This window comes from Furipterus horrens, unplaced genomic scaffold (genome assembly GCF_987537825.1).
Source record: "Furipterus horrens unplaced genomic scaffold, mFurHor1.1.pri manual_scaffold_2, whole genome shotgun sequence".
In the NCBI taxonomy this organism is placed as follows: Eukaryota; Metazoa; Chordata; class Mammalia; order Chiroptera; family Furipteridae; genus Furipterus; species Furipterus horrens.
Genome location: NW_028327172.1, coordinates 42,500,886 through 42,520,192, shown reverse-complemented (window position 1 = coordinate 42,520,192; position 19,307 = coordinate 42,500,886). Strand labels below are relative to the sequence as shown.

The 19,307-nt window shown below is 37.6% G+C and overlaps 2 protein-coding genes across 2 annotated transcripts; one reads left to right on the top strand and one right to left on the bottom strand.

Annotated features, from left to right (window-relative positions):
- The first annotated feature begins 2,803 nt into the window (after nucleotides 1-2,803).
- Nucleotides 2,804-3,772, top strand: LOC150018295 (olfactory receptor 52P1-like). Its single transcript, XM_090267701.1, has one exon. The coding sequence runs from the start codon at nucleotides 2,804-2,806 to the stop codon at nucleotides 3,770-3,772; it is 969 nt and encodes a 322-aa protein (XP_090123827.1).
- Nucleotides 3,773-13,418: 9,646 nt separating this feature from the next.
- LOC150018294 (olfactory receptor 52P1-like) lies at nucleotides 13,419-14,354 on the bottom strand. The gene has a single exon (XM_090267700.1). It carries the CDS (start codon nucleotides 14,352-14,354, stop codon nucleotides 13,419-13,421), a length of 936 nt encoding a protein of 311 aa, XP_090123826.1.
- Between the last annotated feature and the right edge of the window lie 4,953 nt (nucleotides 14,355-19,307).

Genomic DNA, 19,307 nt, shown 5'->3' with positions numbered 1-19,307 from the left:
ACAAGAGCTGGATTTCTGTATGTTTGCTTTTGTTTTGGGATACCTTGAAAGAAATAAAAGCAAATCACCAGTCTACCTTCCTACACAATACATTAATCTTCCTCAAAGTCAAAACTTCATTGTATGTTATTACCACGAACTCTCAATCTTCTGAAGAATTCATTTCACTTTTCAACTTCAGCATTCACATTTCTTTCTTTTTCTAAGGTCTGAGATTCAGCCTACAGAGAGTTGACTTAATTTGTAATGTGATGTCTGAAGAATAAGGGTTGTATTAACAGAGATCCAAATTTTAAAATATATATGTAGTAAAATATATATAACATAAATTGTCATTTCAACTCATTATATTGGGCAATCATCATGACTATCTATTTACAAAACTTTCATCAGCACAAATAGCAACTCTGTAACCATTAAGTAGTAACTTCCCATTCCTACCTCTTAGAAATTCCTAATTTACTGTCTAAAGAGTATAAGCCTTTCCTAAGAGCTTTAGAAACTGTTTATTTATTCTTGTTGTTATTCATTCAAAAATATGTATTAAAGATCAACTATATATCAGGTATATTAGGAATTGAATTTCATAGGTGAATAAGACACAGTGCTCAATCAGGAAATTCACAATCCAGGGAGAAAGGAAGTAAGGTAATTACAACAGAATATGGTATTTGCTGTTAGTGGCAAGTAGTATAAGGTATTACTGGAGCAAAGATAAAAAATGTTCACATAAACTTTTATTTTTTTCTTACAGTGAAGTAATCAATATTATCAGATCCATCTTGATTCCAGGACCTTTTTCTACGAGCTGAAGCAAAAAGTTGCCACCTGTCCATAACCTGAAAATATATTTTGGGTTACTACCTGTCATTATCACTCTTTAGGACCCCCTTGGGGCAGAGAGAAAAGATGACTGAGGCCAGGATTTCTGTGTGTTATTAGAGCATGTTGTCATTTCTGCAGGGGGGAACTGTGTGGATGTGTCCATAAGCAGGTGTATCTGTGCTTGCCTCTTTATGGCCCTTTTATATTGATTGTCTCAGGCCATTTATTCTGCCACTTACTTTCCTCTGTCACTGCTTCCCCCTTACTGACACCTAATTCTGAAGAAAGTCCCTACAGAGTCTGTCTCGCCAGAACTTGTACTACATCAGGATTTAGAATCTGGCTCTGAGTCCTGCTTCTGTTTAGTGTTTGTATAATTTTGTAACTGTTTTATTCTGTCTTATACATTTTGAATAAACTTCATGAACTACTTTTTGACAAACTTTAATAACTTGGTTCCTCTGAACTAACCAGAAAAACATATGGCAACATCTGGTCCCAGAAGTTGAGGAGATGCTAGGGTATGAAAGTCTGGGGAGGGGGCTGGGATGTGAACTGAAGAAAATGGGCTAGGAAATGTCAGGGGAAAAGCCATTGATTGGCCTGGGGGAAAGATAAGAGCTTGAAAATCAGGAAGAGGCTAGGGATAGAAGACCTAACAACAGCAGGGGTTGTGCCTCTGATGCCTTCATGAGCATGATTACTCCAGCCATGGAGTTACTCCATTTCTGCTTCTCGCTCCTACACATGCTTGGGAACAGGGTCCCCTGGAATACCCACGCTGCCAGGCCCTAGACAAGTTCTATATCCAGTTGGAACTCCACCCTCTCTCACCTCAGGTTCCTCCAGGACTGACAAAGACTGGAACATTCCTGGAATCCCTAAAGTCAACCAGCCTTATCTCCTGGGAGATCAGAGCAGACTCCAGGGTCAAAATTACACATAATTGTAGTGGTGACTTTTGTGTGTGTGTGTCTAGGGAAGGAGGGAGTAGCAAGAGCTAATTCTGGGCACCCTGGCAGTCCTTACTTAGGTTACTTAAAGGGCCACATCATGAATCCTGGGTGCCCCCAAAAGGGGAAAGTAGAGATGCAAGGCCATGAGTTTGCTCTCCTAGAGCCACATGAATATTTGCTCAGATATACTTACGTACATGTGGACACACATGCACATACACGTTTAAAGGTGTGTGGGACCAGCTTTCCTCTCTCACATTACTTCACATTCAGGTAAGTGGTTCTAGGTGAGGGTGGGCTTTGCATTCACATTCTGGTAGCCTATTCTCTGAGGTTCAGGTGCTCAAAACTCCATCATCTGCTTCATTTTAGTCATCATTGTACAGTTAACATTAAAAAGGTCTTCACAAGTCCCCTACCTGCTCCGAATGTGTATTCTTTAATTTGTGGGTGAACTATTCTATTACAAGCTTTTTTTCTTTTCTTTTTAACATTATATTTATTGTATTTTTTTCCATTACAATTTGTCTCCCTAATACTCCCCTTTCCCCCACAATCACCACCCTGTTGTCCATACTTTTAAATTATCTCATTTTGTTAAAACTCCTATTGACCTTTTAGCTCTTTTGGCTGTGAAGGGACATACATAATATTTTGTCCATTTGTCTTTGTATTTTTATCCATTTTTGTTTTACATACTTCAAGTTATATTCTTTAAGAGGATACACATTCACTTATTAATATATTCTTCTGTATGTAATGTTTATTTTGTTAATAAATGATGAATCAGTTTTTCCTTAATAAAACATTATCAAAATGCATTCTCTCAGATATTAATATTGTAATATCACATTTTACTACTCTAATACTGTATTGTAATATTGTCATAAGTTCAGAATCATTTTTTTTGTATGTTAATATTCCAACTTTTGCTTTCTGCTTTGAGAATCTTGATTTGTATCTAAACTGATGCTATGCAGTTTCTTCGTTGATCCTCTTAGGTACTTAGCCAGGGTGCCACCATGACTACTTGCAATGCCTCCCAGGGCCATCCTTCTTTCTTTATTCTGCAAGGCATTCCTGGGATGGAGGACAAACATAGATGGATATCAATCCCCTTCTCTTCCATGTACTTCTTCACCATCCTTGGGAACTGCACCATCCTCTTCACCATCTCCACAGAGCGTTCCCTGCACAAGCCCATGTTCCTGCTCCTCTGCATGTTGGCCCTCACAGACCTGGGTATGTCCACCACCACCGTTCCCAAGGTACTCTGCATCTTCTGGTTTGGCCTGAGAAGAATCAGCTATGAGGGCTGCCTGGTCCAGCTGTTCTTCATCCACTCCATCTCTGCTTTGCAGTCTGCCATCCTAATGACCATGGCCTTTGACCGCTATGTGGCCATCTGTGAGCCCCTGCGCTATGCCACCATCCTGTCTAATAGCCGCATCGGTCTCATTGGCTTAGTGAGTTTAGTGAGAGCCATCCTGTTCATTCTGCCCATGCCCATCCTCCTCCAGCAGGTGCCTTTTCATACCAATCATGTCATCCCTACCACCTACTGTGAGCACATGGCTGTAGTAAAGATGGTATGTGTAGACACTACTATCAACAGGATATATGGTCTAGTGGTGGCTTTGTTAGTTGTTGGGCTAGATATCTCAGCTATTGCTTCATCTTATGTGCTAATCATCAGGGCTGTAATGCGGCTCTCTTCTAAGGAAGCCCACCACAAAGCAGTCAACACCTGCACCACACACATCAGCGTTATGCTTATCTCTTACACTCCCTCACTTTTCTCTTTTCTCACTCACCGCTTTGGTCAGGGCATTCCACCCCATGTGCATACCATTCTTGGCAATTTATACTTCCTTGTACCTCCAATGCTCAATCCTATTATTTATGGAGTGAAAACCAAAGAGTTTCGGGAAAAGGTGACTAAATATGTGTGCTGGAGAAAGGAGCCCATAATCAGTCAGAAACCTGGCTGATCATCCAGCAGTGGTAAGTATAAGAAAAAAGATTAAGTAGATGCAGTTCCTGGGGGAACTGGCTAGTGGTAGAAATTGTCATATTGGCAGGTTAACTTCCTGAATCCTTGGATGAGATGCTAGGACACAGGAGATCTACTTGCTCTCACAAATTCCAAAGCAAGGCAGTTATCCCTTATGAAAGAAAAATAAAAACATCTCTCCATACCTGACATGGTGGTTGGGAAAATTATATATGATAATATATGTAAAAGCACTTTAAACAGCAACCCACATTGAACACATGTAAAATAGGGTGGAATGTTTTCTTACGGAGAGAACGTAAGAACAAACAATAACTTGCCCACCACTTTGCAAAGGCAAGTCCAGTTGTGTGTCAATGTGGGTGTGTATTTGTACTTGAGTGTTTAAGGGGAGGTGGGAAATGAAGATTATTTGTGGTGAGTGAGAAGGGACATGAAAAGTACAAAATTGTATCTAAACTTTTATTATTCCTGCTGCTGGAGACTTATATTTGGCCAACATAGCTTGTTGCTTCCTTGTGAACTAGAGAATGTGGACAAGAAAAATATCTAATTCCCAAAGGAATTTCAGAAGAAAAAGAAAAATGGAAGCTTCTAAGTTTATAAGGCTGCTATGAATTTTAATTAATTGCACACTTATAAAAGTTCCTAGAGTTGATTCTTCTAGTTGTCTCAATGAATTTCAGTGTCTGAGAAGAATTGCTTACAGAGATAAATCTGAGAATGTTCTGTTAGTGGTTATAGTTATACAAATCAGCTTTATACTGGAAATATTTGGCTACAGACCTCTGTAAGGCAATTTCTCTGGGAGTCCAGAAAGAAGTCATGAGTAAGTACTTGGAACAGCTTATAAAACTCAGATCTTGTGCCTTGATATTATTAAATTCAGAGGATATTGTTAATCACTTCTTGACACTGGTTAGAGATATAGTGACCAATATATTAACATGCATGAAGTTTGAAAACAGAAAGATTCTAGGGTTATTCATGATATAGTAGAACTTGTATATGAAGGTAGAATTTAGTGAAACAAATATCTACATTTAAGGCCACAAACCACTATTTAAAGGAGACTTAAAATATTAAAATACAGTAAATAAACAAAATTGGCCCAGAGTTTGGTACCTGATGTGATAAGTAATAAAAAAGGCTCAAGTACATTGAACAATTCAATAACAAGACTGAGAAAGCTGGATTATTTTAGAGGTTGGGAAAATGGGAGCAACCTTCAGGAAGAGAAAAAACTCAGGATTTTATAAGAAGTACTATTTCTATATATGGAGGACCAGAGAGGAAGGAAAACCTGAAGGAGCAGGAATAGTTAAGGAACAGAGAGCTGCCTATCTGAAATGAACACTGAGAGTAAAAAGCCCATCACAAACATATAACAACAAAAAGTCACTCTGCAAAATGCTTTATGATTAATCATTTAATTGACAAATAAGTGTCAGCTTGTGAAAGAGCCTGAGGCAACATTAGCGTGATCAGCTCTAGTTGCACAAACTTACTTTATGCTAAAATCTGAAGGTGATTTTTTTTTTTAAATGATTCAAATGGGATTGAGGTACAGAAGCACAATCCACATGTTATAAAATATTATCAACCTCTCATAATTATTTCATTTTCCTTTTGTCTTTGATGAGATATGATAGTTTGCAAAAAATTTTTATTTACACCTGAACACTAAGTATTGTGAGAATTGTGCCAGGAAAGCTGGAATCAGCAATTGATTTGGGGAAAACTGAGGGAACTAAAGAAAATAAGAGATAACACAAGAAGAAAGCCTGACTGTGCCTGTTCTTTTTGGTGTGGACTTTTTTTCTTTTTCAAAGTCAAAAGTGTTATTAATCTAAGGTTGTTTGTTTCTATTGTGGGATGAGCTTGACTCCTTTCCTGTGGACTCTCTGGCAATGTGACCGATGACATTGATATTAACTCACCATTTACCTGTCCATGTCTATAGAGTTGTTTCTAGCCACGCAAAAGCTAGAAAAAATGTTCATATATTTTCTATTTTGGTCAAGTTTAATCACTTATGCTTGTATATTAAGTATTTCAAAGTTGGGTTAACATAGGGTCCACGTCACTTTCATTATTTCCATTATCTATGGAAAATTTGGAATGGTCCCAAGTTCCTAAATAAAGTATAAATAATTATACAAAATTTTTCTAATAAATGACCAGGGAGATGACACCTCTGAGTAGAGTCTAGGGTATTGGGGCAGAAGGTTTTTCAGCACTGAAGACTCAAAACCCGGGTTCCCCCAAATATAAGGCCTAAGACAAAAAGTGGCTTATTGGCAGTTTATTTAGAAATGTGACTACAGGGAGTGGGGGTGTAAAACAGGCCAACTGAAATTGGGAAAAAGGAAAAGCCAGTGCAAGGATTTTAAATCCAGTTTTACACTGCTAGTGGAGACTGGTGTCTAGCCCTGCCAGGACCATTGGAGGAGCCGTGAAATATTTCACAATAGTCTTTCCCGGGGATAAAAGGATTATACTCAATGGATTATGTGGGGTTCATGGACTGCCCTGCAAGTGTTAATGTCCCCATACTTCTGGGCTGTGTATGCATGATAGCAGAGCTCATAGTGGGGGCCAGGGGTGTCTTGTGCCATGGAGTTAGGGCATCCTCATGGCAAGAAGCTCTAGGTACTAGACTTGACCTGACATTGACTGATTACAACTGCACGGAACTAGTCACTGTAACAGTGGCTGAATAAGGTGTGACCAAAGGGATTTTGAAGTGGTGTGCAAGGATTGTCTCATGTAACAGGCTATAGCTTGGGGGACCACTATAAATACTGTGGTAGAATATTTTAATTACTAAGTGAACTTAAGAGAAATGCAACGTTAAGATTAAAAGGGTGTTTTTACATATCTTCTAAGAAAAAAAAAGTATATAGTGAAAGTTAAACAAGAAATAACTTCTCTGGGCAAAATTAAATTATAATTTATTAATTAAACAAACAAGAAAATATTATTATAATTTTTTACTTTGTTAATTTACTTAATAACATCTCTTAACAACTGTTCCATAAGAGCATATATAGACCTATTTTATTCTTTTTTATGACTCCTTAGCATTTCTCTGTATGTTTGTTAAATTTATTTCAGCTGTCATCTATTAATGGACAGATCGTTGATCCAGGCTTTTCTTGTTTAAAGAGGTCATATAAGTATCTTATCATATTGACCTTTTTTCTGTATATAGCAAATACTATTGGAATATAAATATGTAGATATGGAATTATGATAGGGAAGGATATAAATTCTCTTTGTACTTTCTTATTGTAGTTTTTTTGGTCTGATCATCAAAATTACATAAAATGTAAACATTAAGATATAAAGTAGATAATATAAACATTCTACTCAGCTAATGACTGGTAATAGTTGACATTGTATTGGTTTCTTAGGGCTAATGTAGTAAATTATAATCTAGGTAGCTTAAAACAACAATTTTTTTCCTCTCATGGTTATATTTTATTATGATTACACAATCGTCGTTGGCAGCCGTCCGTCTCGAGAGACGATGGTGTAGCTTCTTAAGAATCTATCTGCACCGCCAAGAATGGCTGTGCAGTCCGACTTGGGAGTGACACGGTATCTGTCTCCTCCCGTGTTGAATCGACATCTTGCGATGATGCTGGAGTGTCCTCTCCAGTGAAGCTGAAGCTACAGAGCCTGGGCAGGGTGATATGGAGGGTCTGCTGTTGCCCATGCAACAGACCCCCCCTCTCTTCGCAGCTGAAGGGTCCAAGGGAAAGATGGAGTCAATACAGCTTGGTTTCAGGTGCGCCGCAGGAGTTGCCGGTGTTGACTACAATGTCAAACCGCCTTAGGGACTCCGGCTCCGGATTTTCTGTCGGGGTTTACTCCCTTAGCCTTTCCCCTGAAGAGGTATGCCGCAATAAAATTATGTTTATAATACTGTTTTGTAATTTCTTCTTTAACCTAATAGTATTGACTGCAACCCATGATATTACGTATAGATTCATTCCCCCCTTCCTTTTTAAAACTCTTTCACAGTATGCTTTAACCAATCCTGTATTGGTAGACATTTGGGTTGACTCCAATATTTGTTTTCATTTAAAAACATTGTGGCCTTAGAACAGAGGCTGGAAAACAATGGCCCACAGGCTAAATTTGACCTATGCTTGTTTTGATAAATACAATTTTATTGGAACACAAGCACCTATTTGTTTAGTGAACACCTATGGCTGCATTTCACCACAGTGGTAGTGTTGATTAGTTGTGAGAAAGACTATTTTACCCACAAAGCCAAAAATGCTTACTATCTGGAACTTTACGGAAAGAGTTTTCTGACCCCTGTCTCGGAGGAAGCCAAGAGTCAGAGAGAGAGAACATAGAAGAGCTGGAAAATTGTTACTTGAAATTTCCTTTTTCATTGCCCTCCAAATTTTATTAGTGTCCTATAATGAACATGTGAATGTGCCACACAGACCAACTGACTGAAGAACCCAACTACTACAATTTGAAATCCATTATTGCATTTGCACCAAAGTGATGTCTCCAAGTGAATTCTCCCAACCAATGACTGAGTGTGGCAAGGATGCTAAGAAAGACCCCTTTCTGGGGAACATAGGACATCTTGGTAGGCTCCTAGGTCAGCTGATTTTGTCTTTGCATAAGAATCTGACATACTTCCATTCAGCCTTTTCTCTCTTTCTTCTTAACTTGGGGTTAGACTTGTATTGTGAGTCTTACTGCTCTCTCTATCTGTATGAATTGTCTATTTTCTTTCACACAGATATTACATGTTAAACTCCAGCTTAGCATCTGCTTTGCAGAGGACCCAGACTAATACAAGTTGACACTGAGGGTGGTGTAAGTGGCAAGACAGGACATTAAGACAAGCTCACCTCCTGCCTCATAGGCAGATAATGCTCTTCTGATTGGTAGATGGGGCAGGATAGTACCTGGAAAGAGGTAGTGGTTCAATTGCCAAATATTGCACCAGTGGTGGGAAATTTTGTGTCAAGTGCAATTAGGCAGAAATTTGAAAAATATGGAGGAAGCAGTGACTACAACGAAGGGAACTTGCTCGTTACTGGGAACTTGTTTTTATGCCCTATAGAAGGATGACAAAAAGAGTCAATAACAAGCACTTAATAGCTAAAAGAGAGAACTCAGAGAGCCTCAGTGTGGTAGTATATAAAGAAACTTTCATCACTTATAGTGGAAGTGCAAATATAATTGCATGACAGGTGATGACCCAATTGTGAGAGTCTGAGGGCTCCAAGGATGTCCTAAAAGACCTGTTATGTATAGATCAAGGTCTTGGTAGAAAAACATGAAAACCTAAAGAGTAAGACAGAAACATTAACATCTAGATTGATGTTACTGAAAATGACTCAGTTACTTTCTTTGGACCTTCTGGAAAGGCATGGATCCCTGCAAAGTTGCAGGACTACTTCTGTGCTAAAGGACACTACAGAAGCCCTTGCTCCAGATGACAACAGATGCCCCCATCCCATGGCATAACTCCTCTTCTTCTTCCTCTTCCTCTTTTGAATGTATGACTGATGCAGTAGGCAAAATCACTGCATAACACAGCTAGGTACATTCTAGAACTCACGCAAGAATAAAAAAAAATAATTCTAAATAATTAAAAGACCTAGCTCTCATGTATTGGTGGGAGACAGGAAAAATCTCTAGAACTGAATTTGAGTGTGATTGATCAAAGGTGTTAGAACATAATGTTAGATGAGCAAAAATTAATTTACTTCTGAAGAATTGGACTGATCACACATATTAGTTTTCCATTGTTCTGTAATGACCTTCCACAAATTGAGTGGTTAAACTGTAGCTGGGGTTTCATGAATTAGGTTTCACATCCTGGAAACCTTCCTTCATGGCTCATGGCTCCACTGTGTGGGCTCTTTCATGGTTACACCCTCTTAGTCATTATTTCATGAATAACAGCATGTGTTTGTAGTTGAGTAGTTTCTCAGCCTGTTTCTTGCCAGTACAGTTTTAGAAGTTTGTGAACTTTCTTTCATTTGACCAAATCAACAGGAAAAGATAGGGATGCTTTGACACAAGGTCAGCAGAAAGGAATCATGTAAAACTAGGTGGTTTAATTAGGTACATAGCAGTACACTTTTGTCCCATTATAAATGAACATAGAGAGTAATTCCAAACTGAGAAGAATATGACTATCAAGTATTTAGATATTTCGGGAATGAGGTATGCGATTATACAACCAGGTAAGCTATAGAACCTGCCCTGTTGATAGCAAATAGGAGGAACATTTGCAATGGAGAGTGGAGAAGGAAAAAAATGAGTATTTTCTGCAACCCTGAGATCAATTCCACAGGCAATGGCTAGAGTTCAGCCCACTAACCTCTTTCTCTTGAATTTTCCCTTGGGGAAAAAAAAAAAAAAAAACCTTTAAGAATCATACAGAGGCTGTTTCCTAAACCCACTAGAGAAGAGATTTGTGCTGTACAAAGTTTGGATTATGGCAGCCAGAAGGTAGCACACAGACTTTGTACTAAAGGGAGCATAATTGTAATTGCCTGAGGGTTCCAGCTGCTTGCCAAGGTCATGCCTAGCAGAGGCTGACTTGCAGGCAATGACTGAAAATAACCATAGAGACACTAGGGGCAGACCCACAACTGAGGATTTTTGTTTTTGTTTTGTTTTGTTTTTTAAATCTGCTGATTTTAGCTCAAAGGCCTCCCTGTGATTTTGCTGTAAAAAATCTAGATCATTTCCACCTAACCTTCTCTCCTTCCTTCACTCGGTGTCAAAATTTGATTATAGTCTGATGGTTTTCCTAGCCTACAACTGACTGTCTCTCTAGTTTCTTTCACACAAGTACTTCCACTAATAAAATTTGTATATGTTTAATCTTTTCTTAGCATCTCCTTCTTTGACTGACATAGCTCCCTTGGACTAAACAAAAATGTATATATCAATAGACTGGACAACGTATTCTACCAAAGCCAACTCCTAAGGGCACAACAAGTGTCTCAGAAGAGTGGCGATTAGATGGGAGTAGGTGGGGCATTAAAAACAGAATAACTAGAAAAGGAAGACATTGTCAGTTCTCCAAATAGTGGTAACTGTTTATATCACAACCTAGAGACACCTTAAATTCATTATTGGTGTGAAGAATGATGTAGGCACACAATAGTTGCCATTGTTTTATGATTAAAGCCATTTCTGCTAAATGTTCTACTTAGTTTTGCTGTAAAACTTCTTCATTCTTGGTTGTATTTAGAGAAGCAACATGGGTATAACAGAGTGGAATGGTATTTTATGATCAGAAATATTATAATTTGAATTCAGGTTTAACCAATTACTACTTGTGTGACTATGGGAAAGTTACAAAGAAACTGAGTTTTGTAACTTTATCTGCAAAATGAATATTAATACATAACGAGTTAAAATTGAAATGATTCCATAGGCTACTATATATAAAAGTACCTAGAATAACTAGCACAGATCCACCTCAACAGAAGGTATTTCTGCTGGAACTAATAGAATCTGAAGAATATAATATAGGAGTCTTCCATTCACTCCACTCCTAGGACAGAGCTACCCCAACCTTAGTTATTGCCCTGAACTTTTCTTATGGTTTTTATTATCCAGTGTCATCACCTGCTTAAACAAGGTTTGGATGCTGTGTTCTCTGTCATGGAGATTATATTTTGATGAGAGTAGGATATTCAGTACTTTATTTTATTATTTTCTCTCTAAACTCTGACATACTGATCTTTAATGATGATAGTCAGAAGTCAGTGTTAGTCATAAATTCTCTATGCATCCTCTTCACTTAAATGGGGAATTTGGCTTAGAAGTACAAAAAGGCACAGAGAAGCAACCACAGATTAATTATCTGGTGCTACACCTTTTCCTTCCCTCAGGCCAACATTTCCCAAACACAACCTTTATAAAACCACTTTCATAGTTAAGAACAAATTAGGACATTTCTTTTTTAAAAAAAGAGTTTATTAATTTATTTTTACAGAGAGGAAAAGGGAGGGAGAAAGAGGGAGAGAAACATCAATGTGTGGTTGCCTTTCACGCATCCCCAACTGGGGACCTGGCCTGCAACCCAGGCATGTGTCCTGACTGGGATTGAACAAGTGACTCTTTAGTTCACAGGCTGATGCTCAATCCACCAAGCCATCCCAACCAGGGCAGGACATTTCTTTACTAAGAGAGATTAACAGCAGAAAAGTCTGAAGAAAGGGATTTCTCCCTTCTCTGATATAGATAATAAGATTTATTTTTCTGTTTTGTGGGAATCTTCCTACTCTGAAGGCTAGGCAGAACAGGTGAAGCACAAAGGAAAAAGTATTTAGTGCAGGGAGCTCTCTTCTCTCTCTAGATCATATGAATTAAAGATATTCTTAATTTATAGATTGTTTAGCTCACCTGAGTAGAAAAGAGGCCAGAATTGGCTAGAATTCTGGCTAGGGATAGAATACGCACACAACTCTTATCCTCATAGTGATTATCCTTTTAAGGTTTTCAAACACAGTGATATAGATTTAAGGAAGACTTATAAATTTAAGATTCTTTTTCCTGACTTTAAAGTCAATATCACAATTGTTTCAATTGCACTATAACTGTGACTATAATATTTTTCAATAGTTCTATACTCCATGGTTTTATTTTGTTTACTTTTATTTGAAATGGGGTCATTTTTGCCTAACTACCCAACCTTGTATTTGTCTTATTACAATGTGCAATTGATACTCTGATAATTATGTATTTAAATGATTATATAGCAATTTTATTTACTACAGTGATTTAAAAACATTTCAATATGGCAATGCTTTATGCATGATTTGAATCATCCTGGAAGATTAATTCAGGAAAAAATATTTTTCTGCTAACATATGCTTATTTAAGATGATGTTTCTGATCATAAGAGTCTCTTAAATTAGTCATCTGGACATGTGTTTTTCTCTGCAATGAAATTTTCTGCAATATGTATCTAAACAGTTCCTGAATCCTGGGTCTATATATGCTATATATGTCATTCTCAATTCCCTTCATTCTTGTCATAAACACTCACATCATCACAATCATCTGATTGGCATTATGAACATGTTGCATTGTCATTACATTAAAAAAAGGATGATGAAAAGATCAGTTTCTTAGAGTTATTACATGTTAAGGTGATATCCAAAGAAATTAGTATGTCAGATTCCTTTCAGCAATAAGAGACTATTTAGAAACAGACTTAAATAAATAGAATATAGAGAACTGAAGCAAATGTAAACTTTCCATCAGGACAAGAAAAGATGATTTTGGATCATTTAGGGAGAAATTTTGCATGTAGTTAATGAATATGCACACAGATGTGAAAGTCATCAGGTGACCCATATCATAAGAGTACTGTTAAGAGACATAAAAGAACTTTATTAGGTTCTCCCTTTTTTAGTTTATAGCTCATGAAAACACAAAAATACTGGATCTTCATGCAAGCCAACACACACACACACATACACACACACTCCTCCATGGTCTGTTCTTTTATAGTTCATTTGGAGGTACAGCTGGGTCCTGAGTGGTTGGGCAAAGGCATCATCAGTTGTCCCCACTGTTTATTTAATCTCAAGTTTATTGTGTGGACTGACAGCTTATGCAGGTTCTCTGCAAAGGCATTTGGCCACCTTGCCTTGTATTTTCTTCATCTTTATACCATAGATGATGGGGTTGAGCATTGAAGGTAGAAGAAGGTAGAGATTGGCAAGGAGAATGTGGGCTTGAGGTGGGATATTGAAACCAATGCGGTAGGTGAGGGAGGAAAAGAGTGCAGGCACGTAAGTGACAATGATGACAAAGAGGTGGGCTGAACAGGTGTTGAGAGCTTTGAAGATGGCATTTTGAGACTTGAGGCGTACCACAGCCTGTAGGATGAGACCATAAGAGAAGCCAATAAGAAGCAAATCAAGTCCCACCACAAGCAGAATCACAAAGAGCCCATAGATACGATTAGGTGTGGTGTGGTCACAGGCCATTTTTACCACAGCCATGTGGTCACAGTAAGTGTGAGGAATGACCATGTGGCAGAAGGTCAACCTTTGAAGTAGAAGAGGCATAGGCAGGACAAGAATCACACCCTTGGCTAGAGCCACCAGTCCCAGGCGTCCAACTAATGAATGGCTCAGAATTGTGTTGTAGTGTAATGGCTCACACACAGCCACAAAGCGGTCAAAGGCCATTGCAACAAGTAGAGCTGATCGTACTACGGATGCTCCATGGATGAAAAACATCTGGGTGAAACAGGCATTGAAAGCTATGTCCCGATCATTGAACCAGATGAGGCAGAGAAGCTTGGGCAACAAAGCCAGAGTAGATACGAGGTCAGCCACCATCAACAAGGCCAGGAGCAGGTACATTGGTGTGTAAAGTGTGGGTTCTGTGGCCACCAGGACAAGGATAGCACCATTGCTAATGAGGATAGCCAAAAACATGAAGGAAAAAGGAAGAGATATCCACAAGTGCTGTGACTCTAAGCCAGGGATTCCCATCAAAGTAAAGGTCAGGATGCTGGAATGGTTGAAGATGAGCATAGTAGAAACTGTTGGTGGTTGTTAAAGGTTAGACACCTGCCAATAAAACATGGAAAGTGGATTGTTTCTACCAGTTTGACTTTTAATGAGTTGCTAACATGGGGCTCAGAGAGGGATGAAAGAATACCCCTTTGGGTGCATGGAGTTTGCAATCAAGCTTTAGATCTATCTCAAAGCAACTATATTATTGTCACAATCTTTTTTTTAAAAAAATAATGCTCAGTCTTCTTCTCTGTAAATGGGACATTTACTCTTTCCCCTCCCAGTTCAATAATTCTACATTTTTGTCCTAGAGTTCTGAGTAAGACTAGGATAAAATACTTTTATTACTGATTCAAGGATAGAAGAACCAGGATCTTCTCACTGGGAAACTAGATAAAGAGGAAATAAGCTTCCTCATCCTTGTTGCAGGAGTGCTGAGCGGTTGGAAAAAAAATCTTTTTTGAGTTTCTTTGCTTTTATAGGTTGTCCCTCTTTCAGGGATCCACTCTAGTCATAATCCTGTTTCTCTCCTTTTCAGAAAAAGTATTAAAGATGTATTGTCCAAATAATGACACCATTAAGTGTCTGCCTTCCACTATCTTCCAAGTTAAACATTAATTTGTTTCACCAGTATTTTGAGGTTTTTCACATGATATGTTCACCTTTCTCTACAACAACTAGACCTCATATGTAGATTGGATTCCATTTAGTCATGATGTGTTTATCTTAAATTAGTCCACTGACCTACCTAAGACTACTCATTGATTCTTCAGTTCTTATGAATTAAGCAGGTTTTTCTCTTTCTAGTAATATATTCACTAATACCATCTTTCCTGTCTGTTACCATCTCACCTCCTCACCAGGGCAGAAAGCATGTTCCACAGCTACAATTACTTTCTTATGTTTATACTCCATCTTTGATCATCTTTCTCTTTTGTAATTATATAGTAAAGGAACCAATCCTGTTAAACACAAATCTGTCTACTTTACATTTATCTATACAGGAGCAGCTAAACATGACTTCCAGGAAACATACTATATCATCATTGCTTCTAGTTTTACCACAGTTAGATGAGTTCTAATCACAACCAGCCAAACATAACATTTCTATTCACACATTATCCTGTTAGACATGCTCTTATCTTTCTTTTCATCTCCTAACATGCCCACCTCCCTCCCCAAAATCATAAGGTGATATTCCTTTCTTTTTCATTAAAAACAAGAAGAAACCAAAAGATAGGCTTTAAAATTTCTCTGTCATTAAAATAGCACTGACTGCATTGATATCCACATATCAGTGCCTTCCTATTAAAAAGGATAGCCTGCCTCATTTTTATTTAAAGTTTACTTACCTGCTTCTGAACCGAATAACATTTCCTTTTCCTTACACAAAACTTTTTCTGCAATTATACCACTCTTGACTGCCTAAGTACTTTTTCTTCTTCTAGTGGGACTTCCCACTCTTCCTATTTACACCTTCCATTCTAAGCCAACACAGCTTTAGTTTTCACTTGGACCTCACTGGTCTTTCTGCTTCTTGTTTGCCTTCACATGGCTTATTGCTCACAGAGGGCCTTATTATCTTCAAAGATATAAGTAACATGATGTTACAATCCCTATGATTTCTTATTACATAAGGAATAAAGTCAACAGTCTACCATGATGCACAAGACACTCTGATGTACTCTGATCATGAATACTGATGCTATACAAGGTATAATCTGGCTTCAGCTCACCTCTTTGACTTCTGCTTTACTACTCTCCCTCCTTGCTCACTACATACTTCTCCATTTTGCTCTTCTTTAAGCATGGAAAGCTGTTCCTGCCTCAGGTTGTTTATCCTTGCCACACCATCTCCCCATACACCTTCACATGACTCACTCCCTACTTTTATTTGGGTCTATGAAAGTACAATTTCTTTTTAAACTTCTATTTTTTATCACAGTAAACAACATGTCATCTTTCTTCTGAAACTGTCTGTCCTCCTTCCCATATTTGTTATTTTCACATATTCATATATTTATTCCTCACTGAGTCAAAAAGTGGTTCAGAGTCTTGGCTGCATATGAGAGATATCTGAAGAGTTTAAAACATTCTAATACTTTGAAAACATGTATTTAAGAAATTGTGAGAAATTCACTGTGACCTTGCTGTCAAGAGCTTGGAGTTCTGGAGACAAGGTCAAAAGTGAACCCATAACTGATAGCTTTTTTGCCTAAATGATTTTCACATTTTTTTCTTGACAAATTCAAGAATTATCTTCATTGAACTCAACCTTATCCTCACTTCTCTGCTTTTGCTCACATTATGGCTCCACCCACATCTATCTGTGTTCTATTACTTAGCACATAAGCTAAGTTTCCTTTCTTTACACAATTTCTCTCATTTAGGGTTATTAAGTATTCATTATTAGCCAGGATTTGTAAAACAATTCCACTTTTCTCTGATATTGTTTCTGTGTTATCTAAAAAATATATGATTCTTGAACTCTTTTACTCCCTCACCCCCTACATCCTCTGCTTAACTTTCAGAAGTGAGTTATACTTTTAGGTATCTGGAGTAGAGGTTGCTGGGTAGCTAGAAAATAAGTGCCAGTTAAATAGAATTTGTGGGAGCTACAGATAGAGTTCAATTAGGAAAAACCATCTTATTGAAAGAAGGGGACATATGGGTAATTTTAATGATTTATATCAAAACTTACCTGAAAATGTTCTACTATATTCTTCCAACCAGACTTCCCTCTTCTAACCACCTTCTCCTTCTTGTTCTTTCTTCTTTTTCTCCTTCTCCTTCTCCTTCTCCTTCTCCTTCTCCTTCTCCTTCTCCTTCTCCTTCTCCTTCTTCTTCTTCTTCTTCTTCTTCTTCTTCTTCTTCTTCTTCTTCTTCTTCTTCTTCTTCTTCTTCTTCTTCTCCTTCTTCTTCTTCTTCTTCTTCTTTTCTTTCTTCTTCTTCTTTTTCTTCACCTTCTCCTTGGGAAGTTACAATTTGAATCTGCCTATCTCATGTTTCATTGAACAGCATTTTTTTTATTGTTATTGTCATTGTTGAGCTGATATTAGCCTTTGGGAAAGGGCTTCCTTCCCACCCTGGCTCTACTCTTTAGTTTTATCTTGGGACACAATATATAAGGTTTCTTGTTACAGTGGGACAAGGCTATCATACTATAGAAGGAAAAATTTAAACTATGATGTTATCATCCAAGAACTCTGGGTACAGCCAAGACTCTCTAGAGGTTGAGGAAAGAGGGAGGTAAAAGAAATAGTTCATTAGGGGATCCCATTGGGCCTTTTATTCAAAGAGCAACAAGACCTGAAAAGTGGTTCTCTGAGGAAAAGGGATAATTTTGATCATTTCCAGTTTTCATGTAATAGTGTAATGTGACTTTCCTCTATTTGGTAGTACCTGTATAGATATAGTTTTAATCCTTTCACAGTGACTCTTGAATAAGGTCATCCTTCAATAGGTAATCGTCTATAGGCTTTGTGCAAAACAATTAATGCTGCTTGTAAAGAAACTTAGGCACCTCAGTGCCATTATCAAAGGAGAATAAAAGACTGATTCAACAAATTGTAAGTTCCTATCAAATGAGAATAAAATTCTCTAAATGCACACTAATTTTGGAAGTCACAAAGACAACAATTTTGCAACCAAATGCCTCTACAATGAATTTCTGTATATAATCACTGCTGGAAAGATTAAAATGGTTATTGTCAAATTTTGGAAACTTTTTTTAAAACATAGATTGCTCATTTCCTTTGTTGGTATTTCTGATTCAGTAGCTCTGGGGTGGGACCCAATAATTTGTTGTCTGACAAGTCCTCAAGTGATGATACTGCTGTTCTGAGAACCCCACCTTTAGAAGCACAGGTTAATGAATAGCTGGTTGCATTCTGGGCACTGCAAGTGGGTCTATTTATCTATTTTAACTGATAATATGTTCATGTTTAGCTGCAGCTGATCAGAGATGTTCGTGTAAGCTCTCAAGATTCCACATATAAAGGATGTAAGTCTTTTAACCTTTGTGTAGTTTTTTCCTTTCTAATTCTGTCAAAATGCAAACAGCTTTTTGGTGATACCTTTACCCTATAAAGCTAAGATTGCCTAGAGAACTCTAAATTTTGTGTTAAACTATTTTTCATTCACAGAGATACTAATTAATATTGTTCTTATTCATTTTGAGATGGTAGGGGCAGGGTTGTAATTTCTTGTGGAAATGTGTATAGTATGGAGAAAACTTTGCTCTTTTGTGTTAATGTACTTTAGGGCAGTGGGTCTTTCCCTCCCAAGCCCAAAGTATCCTAAGTAATTTTTAATTATGAAAATACATGCATAATCTACTCTATAGACATAAAAATATATCTAACACCCTAGTTATATAGAGAAGAAATAAAAATAATTTGCAATGTATGTAATAATTATATTGATAATACACACGATACATGTATATGTCACAAGTGTATGTGTAATATACACAAGTATGTTTAGTGCATACATGTAATAAAGACAAATAATATATGTCTTTCAATATGCAATCTTCAGACATGAGGAGAAACAGAAACCTAGTTAAGTTAGAATTTAGTCTTAGTAAATAGGACAGCTGCACATACCAATGGCTAGAGAAGAGTGGTATAGGGACTCAAATACAACAGGTTACATTGCCATTAGTGACTTAAGATTTCTTGATAAAGTTCTAAATAAATTAAAGTGGAACCAGTCTTTAATTTTTTATTAGGGATATTCAGTGAATATAAAAACACGCATAATAAGTGTGGGTTATTATCTAGCAAATGTGATTCCCCTGTCCTTCTGGATAGAATGTACTTTTCCACTCCATTGATCTAGTACTTGACCATGGCTTGCTTTGAACATTGGGAGGCCGCATACATGACACAAGCAGAGGCCCGGAATGTGTTTGTGCTATTGGGCTGTGCCCCTTGTGTGCCAGGGATCTATTCTGAGAAGAGCATGCCC

Coding starts and splice junctions, on each gene's coding strand:
- LOC150018295 (XM_090267701.1), top strand. CDS start 2,804: ATGACTACTTGCAATGCCTCCCAGGGCCATCCTTCTTTCTTTATTCTG.
- LOC150018294 (XM_090267700.1), bottom strand. CDS start 14,354: ATGCTCATCTTCAACCATTCCAGCATCCTGACCTTTACTTTGATGGGA.